The 15,911-nt window shown below is 41.1% G+C and overlaps 1 protein-coding gene across 1 annotated transcript; it reads left to right on the top strand.

Moving 5' to 3' along the window:
- Positions 1–210: 210 nt before the first annotated feature.
- On the top strand, positions 211–15,784 carry LOC126399206 (protein-glutamine gamma-glutamyltransferase 2-like). Its single transcript, XM_050059060.1, has 15 exons — positions 211–229; positions 3,049–3,219; positions 3,941–4,192; positions 4,382–4,500; positions 6,706–6,834; positions 7,528–7,708; positions 8,173–8,302; positions 10,382–10,491; positions 11,934–12,049; positions 12,205–12,328; positions 12,417–12,706; positions 13,366–13,534; positions 13,729–13,892; positions 14,291–14,424; positions 15,134–15,784. The coding sequence occupies exons 1-15, from the start codon at positions 211–213 to the stop codon at positions 15,279–15,281; spliced, it is 2,256 nt and encodes a 751-aa protein (XP_049915017.1). The 3' UTR covers positions 15,282–15,784.
- The last annotated feature ends 127 nt before the right edge of the window (positions 15,785–15,911 follow it).

The raw sequence follows: 15,911 nt of genomic DNA, 5'->3' as shown, positions 1-15,911 counted from the left end.
AGTTAATGCTGCCTGAGAGCAGCTGCAGTGCTTAACTTTCCAGGAAGAGATTAAAAGTCTTTTTCAAGAGGTGTTGTATGTTAATTTGAGATGGGGGTGGAGCTTGCCAGGTCTTTAAATTTAAAAAAACGAGGCACCTGTCAGTCTGCTGCAGACAACCTGTGCTTTCTGCTGTCTTGACATCTCTACAAGATAGAAACTTCAGGAAGGATGGCAGATGCAACTAATGGTAAGTACACTAGAGTTTTAGGTATCTTATTCAAGTTTAATTTTATTATTTTTTCCCAAACTTGCTTGCATGCATTGTATGAATATGAATAAAATCCTTACTCTTGTGTTTGGCTGCATGATAGGTTTTGACAGGGGACATACACTATTGCATAGTCAGCTAAAATTTTGGGGGATGATGCATACAACTTAATATGGTAACTGAATGCTAATTTATTTTATACATTTCCATCTACTACTGTTGTGTGAATATTAGCAGTTTATTCAGTGAGAAAAGCAGTGAGTGGCACTGATTTCTCCAGTGAGGTACCATAATACCATTGCAGAAAAAGAGGGCACAATGAGATTGCGTCATCAAAGTTAAACCCAAATGGCAACCTCCAGGGCTGAAAGATGAAGCCAACATTAAAGATCCAAAAACTGTAGTTTCTGGAGGCTGGCTCCAAGAGTGAGTCAATCCCATTAGATCCCCCACCTTAAAATGCCAAACTTTGCAGCAGAAATAAACAAACAGCCTGGAACAAAAATCTGTTTTGGTCTCTATAGCTAATTTAACCTCTCCATGACAACCATACCATGGGTAAATTTTTATTTATCTTACCTTTTTACATTTTATTAAGACTTATAGTTATGCACAATCAAGGGCGTGGCCGCTTTGAGTGACAGGCTGGCTGCAGATAGTGGGTCTCATTGATGAAACGTGAGCAGATAGAAATTGTGTGTAAACTGTTTGCAGAAAGAAAATTTACGTGTATTTCGGCATTTCTCAGTATGTTAGCAGCTCTGATCTTTTCGTAGTTAGTAACAACATCTGCACCTGCTCCTGACTGCTCATAGTGCTTGTGTAAATAAGATTTTGCACATAGATATTGCTTGTCATTGTTAGAAATTACAATTTTAATTTGTACTGTGCTGTTATGTCCACAATTTGCCTTTGAAACATGTAGGTTAAACATGACAAGAGATTCGAAATATAACGCATTTAGCTAAATTAGTTGGCATTCAGCAGATTAGGGTTCTTACAAACGTGAAGGAATTATTTAAGTCAACTTAAATGCGCAATGTCAATGTGGCATTTATGTTTGTTTCATGTATTAATTTGAGGAAGGCTACAGTCTCCCCATTGCTCCAAATACATGAGTACATACAGTATGTTTATGTGAGGTATGTGTTGTCAAATTGTTGAACATGTCTCGTACAGAATAACTTACTAGCAGGCTGAGCAGCAGTGTCTAACTGTCCCGTCTTGTTGAAAGCTTCAAGTCTGGTTCACCTGTGAGCTGCGGTTGGGTGTGGTCAGACGTGTGCTCTGATGCATCTGTAACCACACCCAACAATGATGTACCAGTGCACCGGGGTACACCAGTACATTATGTACGTCCCATTCTCGTAAACGCGATATCTTAAGAACACCTTGAGGGACTTAATTAAAATTTGGCACAAATGTCTGGTTGATGTCTACTTATGATGAACTGTTTTGTTTTGTTTTTTTATTGTTATTATTATTTTCGTGGTCAAAGGTCAAGGTCACTGTGACCTCACAAAACATGGTTCTGAACATAACTCAGGCCGTAATTTGCTAATTATGACAAAATTTCACATATATATACACTGTATATGTAATGGGATAAAATGATGACATTTTATATCCAAAAGGTCAAAGGTCAACTTCACTGTGACATCACAATGTTCTGCAAAAACCCTTTTCCGGCCATGCCTCAATGTCCTAACTCAGCAGAATGGGAGGCATTTGGTCAGAAACTGACTTGATGACACTAATCTTGGGTGTCCAACCTGAAACTGTATAGATCTTCCGTTCTGCCCCCGGGGAAGATGTGTGTGAGGCAGCCATGTTTTCACAGAAATGGATGTAAACTGTAGGTGCATCTTGAGTGGTGTGTTGAGGCATACAGCTGTGAGGTGATAATTACAATCTTAAGTAGTAGTGTGTTATTGATCAGCCACCATATTACTGGGTAATAACTGTGCAACTCTAATAAAAGCAAAGTCCAACAAGAAAAGTGCACCAAGTAAAGTGCAGAGCTCCACCAGGTGGCTGCAAAAACGACTAATCTGGTTTGATGTTTCCCCTGTGCACTAGTTAAATATTATACATGATCAATGCATATTAAATGATGACCACTATGCTTCTGTTTGTCACGAATTGACGAACCTTTGCTTTTCCTACTTGATAATTTGCTGTTTAGAAGGTGGATAGTAATGAAGTTAAATATTACCGCCATCAAATAAATCTTTTTTAAAAGGCTGATGAACTTTTCAAAGCTTGCTTTCTGTTTTGCTAAATGATGCGAAGCCTGCAGAGCTAGTTCAGGCAGACAACTCAAGTGCGCCAAACCTGATCAGCTGATCAGCCACATACTGTCCTCAGCTGATAGGGCAGACTATTTAAACCCCCTCTGCTTACCTGATCATTCCTTGCTACTCTGCTGCTGCATGCTGCATGGTGCTACTGCTGCTCTGCTGCCGTTTCTGCTGCTGTGTGCTGCTTATGAAGCTTTTCAAATCCCACCACCTCCCCAGCATCCACCTGTGGGCTCTGTTTCTAGGATCCCCAGCTAGGGGTCTGCTATTCATTCCCTGTAATGTCCGTCATGCAGATCATTTTCAGGGAATGAATAAATTGAGATAGAGCCTGACGCCAATCTTGCTTCAGCCATGCTAAAACTATTCATGATCTGCTTCAGTATGCAAATATTTATGCTCAAAAATGTTAAATTCAATCCAGAGTTGTCTGACTGAACTTGATTTACAGATATTTTATCAACTTGTTTCTGTTTGTGTCTTTTTTATTCCTTTCAGTCTTTAAGGGAGTGGACCTCCGCTGTGAGGCCAACAACTCTGAACACCACACCAGTGTAATCTCAAAGAATGAGCTGATTGTGAGGCGAGGCCAGCCCTTCACCCTTTCCCTGACTCTGACGAAACCTTTCAACCAAGACCAACACCCACTCGTCATCTCTGCAAAGACAGGTCAGCCTTTCATTTAATCATTTGAATAGCTGTTAAAGGTGAATTCTGGCAAGGATCAGGATCAAAACAAGGTATAGTCTCTGCCTTACAAAGCCAAAACATGGTAACTTAATATTTAGTCAAAACTGAGTTACTTTTTAGCATCTGGGAACAGGTGTGAAGGTGGAAGGGACTATCAGGTGACTAGCAAGAGAGTGTAAAGGCATCTAGTGGATGGTTCGAGAATGGCAGGTCTGGGGAGTGAGAGGAGAGTACATGGCCTGAGGAAAGTGAGCAGGGGCTGGAGACATGGACAGAGAGCTAGGCCAGGCAAAACATCCAATTGGCTTGAAAATCGTCATGAGACATACAGCTGGTTGAATGTGAAGGAAAGCTAAAGTATATCGTACAGTATACTGCAAAGTACTTCAACCAATTTAGCAAAGATGTTTTAAACAACAAAACATGCCAGAACGAGATGCACTTCTTACAATGATTCTTCCTCCTGTTGTCATGGAACACATTTTGTCTGTAGAAACTTTGTTTCCGCTGAACATTATACAAAGGCAGACTGTTTTTTAAGCTAGCCTGAAAACTTTGGACCACTTTTTTTCTCTTCACAGTCAGTTAAATATCACATCACTACTTTAACTGGATTGCTCAGTCAGTGAAAACAAATGGATGTATGTATTGTTACAGCAGTAAATGATTATCTGACTCCCTCAGAGGCTTCTCTCTGCAGGAAGAAGGCCATCCGAGGAACAGGGGACAGCATCGCTCTTCGGTATCCCAGATGCGGAGCGTTCACCAAAAGCAAAGGCGGTGTGGAAGGCAGAGCTTCACAAGGACTCCACCCCACAGAAGGGCAACCTGATGCTCACCATCACCCCCCCAGCTGACTGCCCCATAGGAGAGTACATCTTGAAAGTTAAACACATGAATGAGGAAATGTCACTGGCAAAGGTGGTGGTGCTCTTCAACCCCTGGTGTCCTGGTAGGTTGATGATCTGTCTGTCTTTCTGCCTGTCTGTTTACTACTAAAACAACACTGTTTAAATACCTTGTTACAAGTAAAAGTCCTGCCTTCAAAATGTTGCTTAAGTAAAAGTATGCAAGTCTAGTCAGGAAAATGAAAAAGCATAAAAGTGAAAGTACTGTCTCAATAAATTCACTCTGTCTGTAGATGACAGTGTTTACATGAAGGATGCGGCAGAGATACATGAGTATGTGATGAATGAACATGGGAGCATCTACAAAGGAAGTATTAACTACATCATGTCTGCAATCTGGGACTATGGACAGGTAGTCTCTCTCTTACACACACACACGCACATGCGGACAAGCCTCATACAGTGCCCCAAGAGTGAGTCCTAACACCTGGAAATTAATTAGCATTTTCACACTCCTGGTTCCCTCGTCTCAAAGTCAGTGGGTTTTTTGAATGGGATTTTGGTGAGATACCTGAAATAACGTCTTTGTCTATCAAAGGCTTAAGAGAATTTCACGTTTTGTTCTTCGACATAAAATACATCAGTCAAAACCCTGCTGGTGAATTTGAAGCTTTTATGTGTCTTATAAAAGGTGGTTGCTAACAAGCAGCTAAATAAGACTACAGAACGTTACCACACCAAATGCGGCTTTACAGCTTGCTGTGGTACGGGCGTTAAATCATGCAACCTTGGTGTAGTTCATTTACAGCATTTAGGCTTCAAAAATCATAGAAGAGGTGTTTATTTGTGAGGATTTTCTTACAGAACAAAATGTGTAAGTACCATAATCGTTTGTTTGCCACAGAGCTTATTTTCTGCAATAATCCAAAGTCAAATGGAAAAATCCCATATAGTCGGCTTTTTGACAAGGGAACCAGGGCGACGATAACTCATGGGGTGGCCCTCAATAAAACGTCATCTTTGAAGCACTCAGTTGAGGGTGCTCGAAGTTGTGACAGTCACAGCCAACCAGTGTGCTACTTTCTTCCCCTTAAACACAGGCCTCTCCCCATCTTGACACACTGACCATTTGGCAATTATGTGAAAAATTTTATGGAACCTGTGACGCCCCTCCCAATGTCTTTGAGAATGTTTCAGCCAGAGGCCGTTTACACGTACACGGTGATTTTGATAAACGGAGACATCTTCCTTCGTTTGTGCCCTTCGTTTACAAGCAAACGGAGATTTCTCCTCTGAAAACGAGTCTTTCTAAAAACTCCGGCCAGAGTGGAGATTTTGGAAAACTCCGGTTGCGCGTTTGCATGTAAACTGAGATAAATGGAGATAAACGGAGTTATAGGCAGCCGACGTCACAGTATGCGCCGGAATTTGCGCCTGTGTCACAAGTGCGACCTATGTTGCTATGGTGACAATGGATACATGGAAGGCTTGAGCTTCTCGTTACACTGCCACCTACAGGTTTGGCATGCTCTTGTGTGTATATATACACGGGTAAGTGTAAACGAAGATCTTTTTGAAAACGGAGACGGTGAAATGTCCGTTTATGAAAATAGCCGGCAACGTGTAAACGGCCTCTCAGTCTCATCAGGCAGCTGGCTGACATGGGAGGGTCGTTACCATGATTAGGCTCATCTGGGCTTCCAAGCTATAAAAGCTGCCTAATCTGTCCACATGGTCTCTCCCTTCCTTTCAGCTGACATCCACTGAGCATCATTGGTTTTGGTTTGCACCTTCAACACCACCACAGCACGCCTGACACTCACCCATGCATGGCTTTCATGACTGACTTTACTGATTGCAAACGCCATGTTTAGTTAGGTTTTTTTTTCTTATGTTTATTCTTTAGTAAATAAAATCCTTTAATTGGCTTTCCTTGTGTATGTGTCTCCCTCTTTGTCATGGCCGTGCGGCCCGGTTCGTGACAAACCAAATAATGACCATTACGATTTTGATTTCACGAGCAACTCAATTCAAAGCACCTGCTGTAATATAGTGTTGAGGAGTCGTTACCTATGCTTATAGGTCACTTATAATCAAGTGGGATTCATTATTCAGCTCATTTGAGTAAGAGCAGATTTGGGTGCATAAGAATGTTTGGTGCATCTGGAGATGCCTTTTCTTTGGAGAAAACATAAAAGAAATTTAGGAGAATGTTGCTGCTTGAGGCCCAATCATCATCTTGTACAATGAAATGTTCTGCTGGGAAACCTGGGCCCTGGCATTGATGTGGATGCCACTAGACAGGCCACCCACCCAAACTCTGTTGTAGATCAACTATACCTTCTCATGGCAATGACACTCCCCCATTATGTATATTCAGGGTTATCCTTGGTATCCAAGATGTACAGTTTAATTTCATATCTTGAATTCTATTGTCTAAAGTCGACCAGGGCGAGCTTCAAGCAATCTGAAAATATTGTGCCATACTTCCAAGAGAAGACAATTGTCTTTCTTAAAGTTTAAACAAAATTTCCACCTTCACTTAAATACCACTGCATTGCCATGAATAAAACAAAATTTAGGAGCATCTCCTCTCTTCCTGTCTCCTTCTGTCTAGTTTGAGGACGACATGGTGCCAATTTGTTTGAGGATATTGGACCTCAACAGTGAACATAAGAAAAACCCAAGTGCTGATGTTTCTGCTCGCTCAGACCCCACTTACGTTGGCCGCGTGGTCAGCGCCATGGTAAGACATGCTGTCTATGTTTTTAATGATAACAACTGACATGTCTGACTGTTGTCTACCAGACCTGCTTACACCATAAACTAAGATGTTGACAGTGGTGGACGAAGTACTCAGGTAATTAACTTAAAGCTACAGTGGTAACATGACAGGCAAAATGTCTTCAAGATACGCAAGCAAGTCCAGTTGCCTAAGGTGTAGCAGTAGTGATGTGCAAAGTTATGTTTATAAAAGCTGTAGCTTTAAGTTAAAGTGACAAAAACACAACGCAAAAATACTCTGTGAGAAGTAAGAAACCTGCATTCAAAACTTTACCGAAGTAAAAGTACACAAGTATTGGCATTACAATATACTTAAAGTATTCATAGTAAAATTACTCATCATACAGAATGGCCCAATTTAAAATATTAATATATTATTAGATTATAATTATTGATGCTTTAATGTGGAAGCATCATGCAGTTCCACATAGTGACAGTTGGCGGCAGTAATGTTTTAATAAAGAGGTGAAGAGGAAGACAGCAGATGTAGATGATGTAGTTTTCAAAATATACAAAAAATCAACTGCAAATGCATCTTATGTGACAGAGTTTTTAGGTAATTCTTTGGGATCCAAATCTGACAAAATAAAGTTGTAAATTCAAGGGAAAAAGTCACATTAATTATGAGAATGAGGATTTTCTTGTTTTCTCCCAGGTCAACAGTAGTGATGACGACTCTGGTGTCCTGTTTGGATGCTGGGATGGTGAATATAGGGGCGGAGTCAACCCCTCTTACTGGAGTGGCAGTTACGCCATCCTTAGACGCTGGTACAACTCTGGCAGCAACCCGGTCATGTACGGGCAGTGCTGGGTGTTTGCTGGTGTGATGTGTTCAGGTAACATCTGAACTCTGCAGGTTACATCTACAACAACATCTGTAAAAACAAATCGATTTGTCAGTCATCACAAACTTACCTGACAACATTTTTGATGAGGAGAAATTTCAAAAACTGTATGCACACACAAACACAGAAATGTGCCTACGTATTCTTTTCATCAGATTGAAGTGAGAAAAGCTTTCTACTTGAGATGATGGTCATAATTTCAGCAACACCAAAAATAAAACCAAACTGATTTACATCCATTTACATGATTTACATTTAAACAAACTATGACAGCATTTTCTTTGGAGACAGGTGTCATATTGTTCCCATGCTCACTTTGTGCTCTACATACAAAAAAAGTAAATATGAATAGCTGCTGAGTGTTTATGATTGCTTACTGGATCTGCAGAATGGTGACAAAGCAACACATGGAATTTACTTATTTGAGTGACTCAAAGCTTTGTGCTTGGTTCCAGTGATGCGCCTGCTGGGCATCCCCACCCGTGTGGTCACCAATTTCAACTCTGCCCACGACACTGACGGGAATATGCTCATCGACAAATACCACTATGAAAACAAGCCTTCAGTATCATATGACATGATCTGGTGAGACACAGAGGCTACACTGTCTGACACACAGCACTTCAATGCAAGTCCATCAAAATTAAAACACATCACACCATACTTTATTCACCATATGTTTTTGTCACCATATGTTTACCTCCATCAGTGTCAAAGGCAGTTTCCAGTTTCCTTATACACAATACATTGATCAAATCTATCACCATACATACAACATAAACAGAACATTTCAATCATCCCTTTCTTCAAAAACAATGTTTACAAAATATAACTGCCATAAGTTGATACAAAAATTCCAAGAAAATTTTGATGGCACATTTTGATCCACACTGACCATCTGTGCCGATTTACACCTGAGTGTGTCTGGGGCTCCTTTGATCCTGATGGTCTGAACTATCCAAGTCAGGTTTGCTCCTAACAGACTGAACTTTGTCAACAAAAGAAATGATGACTAAATGGGTAACTTCCTGCTGTACTTTGGAGAACTTGACAGGACATTCAAAATTTTCCAAACTGTAAATCACACCAAAGTCTTTTGGGACCCAAAGCTGACACTGAGGGGGGTATTTGGTGGTCAATCCAGCAAAGAGATGCTTGCTTACAGCCTGCAGCTGTCCCTCATTAAAATCCAGGTTGGTTGCTCAGCCATTACTGGGCTACAGCCATTCTCCACGGCAGCAGAGGGCTCATCTTGGGCGGGGTGTAGTTCCACAAGCTTCACGTTGCTGTAATGTCATAGTAAGTGTCTCAGGAGGTTTGAGGTCGTGTTTCCGCTGTAGAGAGTCTCAGAAAAACCACATTCCTGTCATTTTTTCTCCTGATAAAATCAAAGTAATGGGAGTATTTCCAGACCTTTAATGGAAACATTACCAACTTCCAAGCTACACCGCTGCTTGGTGACACGCATGCGTGATGATCACACAAATAAATCCAGGGATGTAAGTGGTTGTCGGATATCAAATCAGCAGGGGGTGACAACAGAAGCAAGGTTGTAACGAGTTTTTTTTGTTTTTTGGGTAATTGTAATATTACCACTTAAGGGTTTTTTAAACTCAGATTACAGGGAGAGACAAGCATAAATTGTCACATCATTTTTTTAAACCCATTGGCACAAACATGATACCTCACACACACACTCCCCTGCTCATCCAGTCCACTCTCTCTGGGGCGACTGAGGTGAGGCGTGTGTTTTTGTATCGGCATGGCTCCAGACCACGACCATCTACAGTAGTTGCACGTTGTGACCATGTAGCACTAGTGTGACTTGCAGATATAATTAATATATGAATCAGAGAGTTGTTGGTTTGTTTCCCGCTCACAATGAATAATCCCCCACATTTAATGGTGCTGCTATAACAATGTAATTTTCTGCTAACTGCTAACAGCCAACTGTTCACTTAAAACAAAAACATAAGCACTTCTGGCCTGAGACAAGCTGGGTGCTTCAGAATAAACTTTGATTTATTTCATTATAACAATACTTTGTTTAACTTTATTATATCAGTAGTTTATTGAGTAGTTTCGTATTTTAGTATCTGACAGTACTTTAGAGATTTCAAGATATCAAGATACATATCATGCATCGTGATATAGCCTGAAGATATGACAATATTATTTATTTTATTGGCCACATCGCCCTGCCCTAGTCTTCCTGATTTTAGAATCAATCCACTGTGGAAACTTAAAGCCTACAGATCACATACACTGGAAATGGACTTTTCAGTGAAGCAGGGGACATCTTGTGTCCTGCAGTTAAAACTTTTGACATGAAAAATATTTGCATATTCATAGATTTTGAATTTTTCAATGATAAAGAAGGAGTAGATATAATTTTAAGAATTTCAATTAACAAGGTAACTGAACTTTTTGGTGGAAAAAAAAGATTAGACAAAAATTATTATTGCCAAAGTATTTGTATGTCTTACAACATGTCCAGAGGGGATCTTTAAAGAATATTCTAGAATATTATCGTCAGAAGGGTTGCAGCAAACTACAGAGTAGTACTTCACGCAGATTGTCAAGTCCTTACAAATCAAGTTCTCCCGTGTCGTATTTCAGTCCTACTACAGTTTTTCAGAATCTGAGCATTGTTTTATGTTGTAGGAACTTCCACGTGTGGGTGGAGTCATGGATGAAGAGGCCAGACCTGTCAAAGGAGGGCAGATTTGACGGATGGCAGGTTCTAGATGCAACACCACAGGAGAAAAGTAAAGGTACAGACTCTCTTCAACATTCGAAAAGATTCATACTCAGGGGCTCATAAATGTACCCCGAAGGATTTTCATATTACTTGTGCTCAAGAGGAAATTTTGACCTGTAAGGTGTAGCAGCATCAGGAATCATTAAAGTATTAGTATTAATCCTCTGGAGTCTCAAGACGTCATCAGGGCAGTACCATGATGTTGCTCCTGACAACTATCAGCACCCTTCAACAACCTAATGACCCAGAGGAAGAGGCACACACATATATAAGACAGTCTAACTGTACTGTGGCGGAGTAGGCATACATATTTACCCGGGGCTTGAACTGACAACCTTTGACATGGCAAAATTGTGGTACAACTAATCTCATTGGATCCACAGGATTCTCAGACTTCCCGTAATGTCCAACGTATGCAATCCCAAGACTGTTTAGGGGCCCCAGTATGCAGAAATGGTTACATACACATAGGCGAGAATAACACGTGTACTGCCTGTAAAGATCTGCTTGGTTTTTCCCAGTGAGTAGCATCATTCGGGACTCGAACTGACAACCTCTGACACTAATGGGTAATGGCGGTCCAGTTTGAGCTATCTGTGCTGGGAAACCCCACATGGCTCAACAAACTGTGTGTAAAACCTAATAGCTAAGCTAAACATATCTATGGAGAAGTGTTCAGATGGGGAGGAAGAAGAATAAAAAAAATGATGAAGAGGAAAAGGTAGAAGAGGAGGAAGTCAAATAACAAATCCCTGAGGATCCATCAGTAGAACTTTTCAGGCCAAAAATATCACCAATCCTTGAAATATCTTTGAAATCGTGTTTCTACCCCACACAACACAATATCTGAGGACATGTATCATCTCACCTTTTTGATGATTTTGGCTGTCTATTAAATGTCAGAAAACTGAATTATGGTTTCCAGCAGACTAAGGTGGCATCCTCGGATGTCTTGTTTTGTCCCAGTAACAGTTTAAACTTTGACGATATTCAGTTTACTAACATATCACACAAAGAAAAATCACAAGTCCTCACATTTTAGAATTTGTAACCAACAAATGTTTAGCATTTGATCAAAACGATTATTCGATAATTAAGATAAAGTAGTCGACTAATTCTTTAAGCTCTACGCCTGCACTGATGCAGCCCCTTGAATGGATTTGTGCAGTGCTCTTATTGTGAAAGCCCCTTTAAAGTTACTGTGTGTAGAATTCCTGTGATTGCAGCAAAGTTGAAGTGCAGAAGTGTTTGTGTGAATGAAAATGAAACATTTCCAGTTGCTTCTATCACAGCATCATTCGTAAAACGACCACCAGATGACATCAAAGTGAGACATTCAGATCACATTATGGTTTTAAGTTATATTACACAAGCCTATCCTGTGGTAAAAACTCCACTTTTAGCTGAGAAGTTTGTTACCTTATTTCATGATTTTAATCGCGTCTCCTACTGTAGGTATGTTCCGCTGTGGTCCAGCCTCCGTCAAAGCCATCCTTGAGAAACAGACGGACCTCAAATATGACATGTCTTTTGTCTACGCTGAGGTCAATGCCGACTGTGTTGACTGGCTGGTCAGTGAGCAGAGCTTGAGCCTAACCCCATCAACATATTATACATATAATTGTGGGCTGCAGCCAATCTAAGTTTCAAAAAGCTACTTTTATTTCCAATTTTGTCTAATGAATTGTTTCTTTTTCTTGTTGTTATTGTCTGTTTGCCCCGTCAGATCAGACCTGGCTTACCAACCTTAAAGCTCTCCACTGACAGTCAGACAGTCGGTCAGCATATCTCCACCAAGGCTGTTGGCTTTGATATGAGAGTGGACATCACTGACACCTACAAAAGAGACAGTGAGTAGTGACATACAGATCACACAGAAACAGCTGTACACGCTGTACAATGGTGGCTCTGGAAACTGACTGAATTACGCAATTACAGAAGTAGCCCTCAGAAACGCTATCACCAGAGACTACTGCAGAGATGGTAGAAATGTGACAACGTTGGCGAATGCAGAGATGGAGGAGATTGGAGAAATGGAAGAGGTAAAACACACTATCGAAACTGAGGAGGTGATAGGGGGCACCGAGGATGAAGGGACAGAGGAGGCAGGCGAAGAGAAAGAGATCGAGGACGACACTGAGTGTAGAGGGATGGCGGTGAACACGGCGGTGAGAGTCGCAGCAGGAACCATCCCCCCATCTCCACCAGTGACCATGCAGTTTTTGGAGGTGAGTCACAGAAACCAAAGTGCCTGAAGTTTCCCTGTAGAGCAATTGAACAGGATGTTTGGTATCTTATTTTTAGCCTCAATTTTTGGCTATTAGAAATCAGCCTGGCATCACTAGACCAAATTGCAAAGGCCAGTTAGCCTGTAGCCTCTCAGTTCTTATTTCGATTTCCAAGGGGCGTTATCAGTGGCTGTAGAACAAAATGCCCCTCAACCCAATTTAATACACCTACAACCAATCAGAACAAGAAAACATGACATAGCGCTGAGGGACAAACAGATGTAAACAGACTACAATGTGCAAAGCTGAGCTGTGATGGTGTAGCAACAATATGTCTGTGAAAAGGACAAGGTTAACCTTCAACAACCCGCATCTTTTAAACCTAAACAAAGTCACATTTACAACTGTTGTTACCTGTAATTATGGATAGGATTGTGGTGCTTGTCTGAGGGTGTAAAACACACCCAAATGGGGAATTCTTTTTGGCACTGTGGTATAGCCTCCCTGGATGTAAACTTACGGTACGGCGAAAGTTGGAGTTGGAGTATGTAACTGCTTTTATGTAACATTTATTACATCAACCTCATCAAAGACAAAAAACTTGTAATTTAGCCCTTCGTGAGTGTCTCAGTCTTCTCATTGTCACCTCATTGCTGCAGGTGACACCACCGATTAGTGGTAAGGATGTGCAATTGAGGCTGCTGCTGCGGAGCAGGGTTGTCAGGAACCTGTCTGTACACATCAGTGTCCAAGCCAGGAGGTACAACGGTTCATCATCTGTGGTGATCCAGAGAGAGGAGAAGGAGAGGACACTGAACCTTGGGAAAGGTGAATCTTCTTCTGTGGGGACCTTTCTGGAGAGATGTTGCTCAAAGACAGAATCTCAAACAGTGGACAAATAAAACCTAAACTATGTGCATGTCTAGATACCATGGAGGTTAGGTGGGAAAACACTGTATGTCTTTGTGGAATTTGTTGTGAACCAACTTTAAATTTCCCTTCTCTTTCTCTGTCTCTTAAAGCTCTGTCAATCCCTATCCGGATCCCGTTCTCAACCTACTTTGAACACATGAGGCTGTATGACAGCATGGAGGTTTTGGTCATGGCCATGGACAAAGAGAATCCAGATGACGTATACCTGGCTCACAACAACGTCGTGCTGCTTGACCCTTCCATCTCCGTCAAGGTCAGTGCAAAACCTCTGTCTCTAAAACCATGTCATTTGGCTTTGTTCATCTGTCTGTCCAAAGGTGGCAGCTGTTGGTATCTCCTCTCATACAAACAAGACTTTTACTTGTAGTGAGATATTGTCACAGTGTAGAGTTGCTACATTTACTTTCATGTGGGATCTGAATACAAATAACATGTCATTACTTGGTTGTACAGATCTTCTGTGCTGCTGTCGGGAAGATTCCAAAAATTTCACAGACATGGATGTAAACTGTAAAAGAAACTTGACTGGTGCGCCAAGGCATACAAGCTCTCTCGTCTTGATTCATGATGGGTAGTGTTGTTTCAACAGGTTGCAGTTTGGTTGCCTATCTGAGTGTATTTGAAATATCTGTTAAAATGTGTGTGTTCCAGGTCACCAGTAGGACCAAAGTGGGGCGCAGGGCAGCAGGGGAGTTGGTTTTCGTTAACCCAATCAACATACCACTGACGGAGTGCAAACTGACTCTCTCTGGAGGTGGCCTGTTCAAAGAGGAGGTGGACATCAAGTAAGTGTGTGTGTGTGTGTGTGTGTGTGTGTGTGTGTGTGTGTGTGTGTGTGTGCACGCGCGTGTTCTATACAAGGTTTTAAGCTGGCACAGTAAAGGGGCAAATGACAAATGATTTTTTTTTTTTTTTTTACAACTAATCAGTCTGAAGATCAACTCCAGCAGGTAATCTGTTGCAGTCTATGACATGTCAGCAATATTTATATTTGTCTTTCAAAAGATACTAGAGTACAAAGTGATGACTTTTTTGTGACAAATATGTTGATTGAATTTTCCATACACTTCACATTGAACCAAAACACATGAAGGCACTTTGAATACAAGGTAGAGATGATTTGACACTTAATGACAACAGAGCCACTCATTAACAAGACACTACAAAAATTCATCAACCCAAATTTTTTTGCCTGTGTTATCAATGGATTTCTGTGACAGAGCGAGTTTTAGCTTCAAGTAAACACAGTTTGACCATCTCCTTATTTGTATTGTTACATTTACAGTTTACTGGGAGGCATCTAAAAATGCACAGTTTAGGGTAAAGGGGAAGTCCTAGTTTTGGGTGTTTTGCTACACAACACTGCATCCATTTAAAAGTGGTCTCGCCCATCCAAAATTTGGACAACACCAGGCAATGTAAAAGCAGAGTTTTATCCACAAACTAAGCCATTCTAAGTTTTTTAATTAATATTACTCTTTGTGTTACTCACAGGCTTCCAGATTTGCAGCCAAAAACCCGAATTCGTGCCAAGTTTCCTTTTGTTCCCTACAAGGCCGGTATGAGGATTCTTGTGGCCACCTTCCACTGCTCTTCCCTCAAAATCATGAAGTCCAGCTGCCATGTCATTGTCGAGCCATAGATTCTCAGTATTGCTGAGCAAGAGTCACATTCGAGAGCTCAGAAAAAAAGGCAGATTTATAACTCTCTCTGAGGAAGAGTCATTTTTACTTCATTCAGTAATTTCTAAAGGACAGCATTAGCATGTTGGTTTTAATCAAATGTGGGTACAGGGGATAGACTGTATAAAAGAAGCGACGTGGCCACCATGACGCATCTGTTTGTGGACTACAAAGCCTCGAGTCTTTTGGCTGTTGCCATCTTGTTTTTTTGAAGCCAGAGGTGACCGTATTTGGACAACAGGGTGGAGCTGTCAAACACATTGTTGATGCATTGCTGCGCCTCCATCCTGATTGACAGATCGGAATGGCAGCGTCTTGTCAATCACAAGGTAGTCATCTCCTAAAGCGTACCCTACTTTATAATTTATATTACTCTAATTAGGACCATAGACGAAGACTTGCAACTACCGATTAGGACCATTAACTAATTTGGAAAAATGTTTACTGGGTCAATAAATCAATTAAGAAGTAGGGTCATTTTCTCATAGACTTACAATCTGACTTCTTTTTGCAACCAGTGGAGTCACCCCCTGCTGGCCATTGCAAAGAACGCAGGTTTAAGTCACTTGCTCATTAGTCTCGCTCACCTA

This window comes from Epinephelus moara, chromosome 12 (genome assembly GCF_006386435.1).
Source record: "Epinephelus moara isolate mb chromosome 12, YSFRI_EMoa_1.0, whole genome shotgun sequence".
Lineage (NCBI taxonomy): Eukaryota > Metazoa > Chordata > Actinopteri > Perciformes > Serranidae > Epinephelus > Epinephelus moara.
This window is presented reverse-complemented; position numbering and strand designations above follow the sequence as displayed.

Bases quoted from the DNA above. Each gene is read 5' to 3' on its own strand.
- LOC126399206 (XM_050059060.1), top strand. The intron at 10,492-11,933 runs GTACAGACTCTC...CTCCTACTGTAG, and splicing joins ACCACAGGAGAAAAGTAAAG to GTATGTTCCGCTGTGGTCCA. The intron at 12,050-12,204 runs GTCAGTGAGCAG...TTGCCCCGTCAG, and splicing joins CCGACTGTGTTGACTGGCTG to ATCAGACCTGGCTTACCAAC.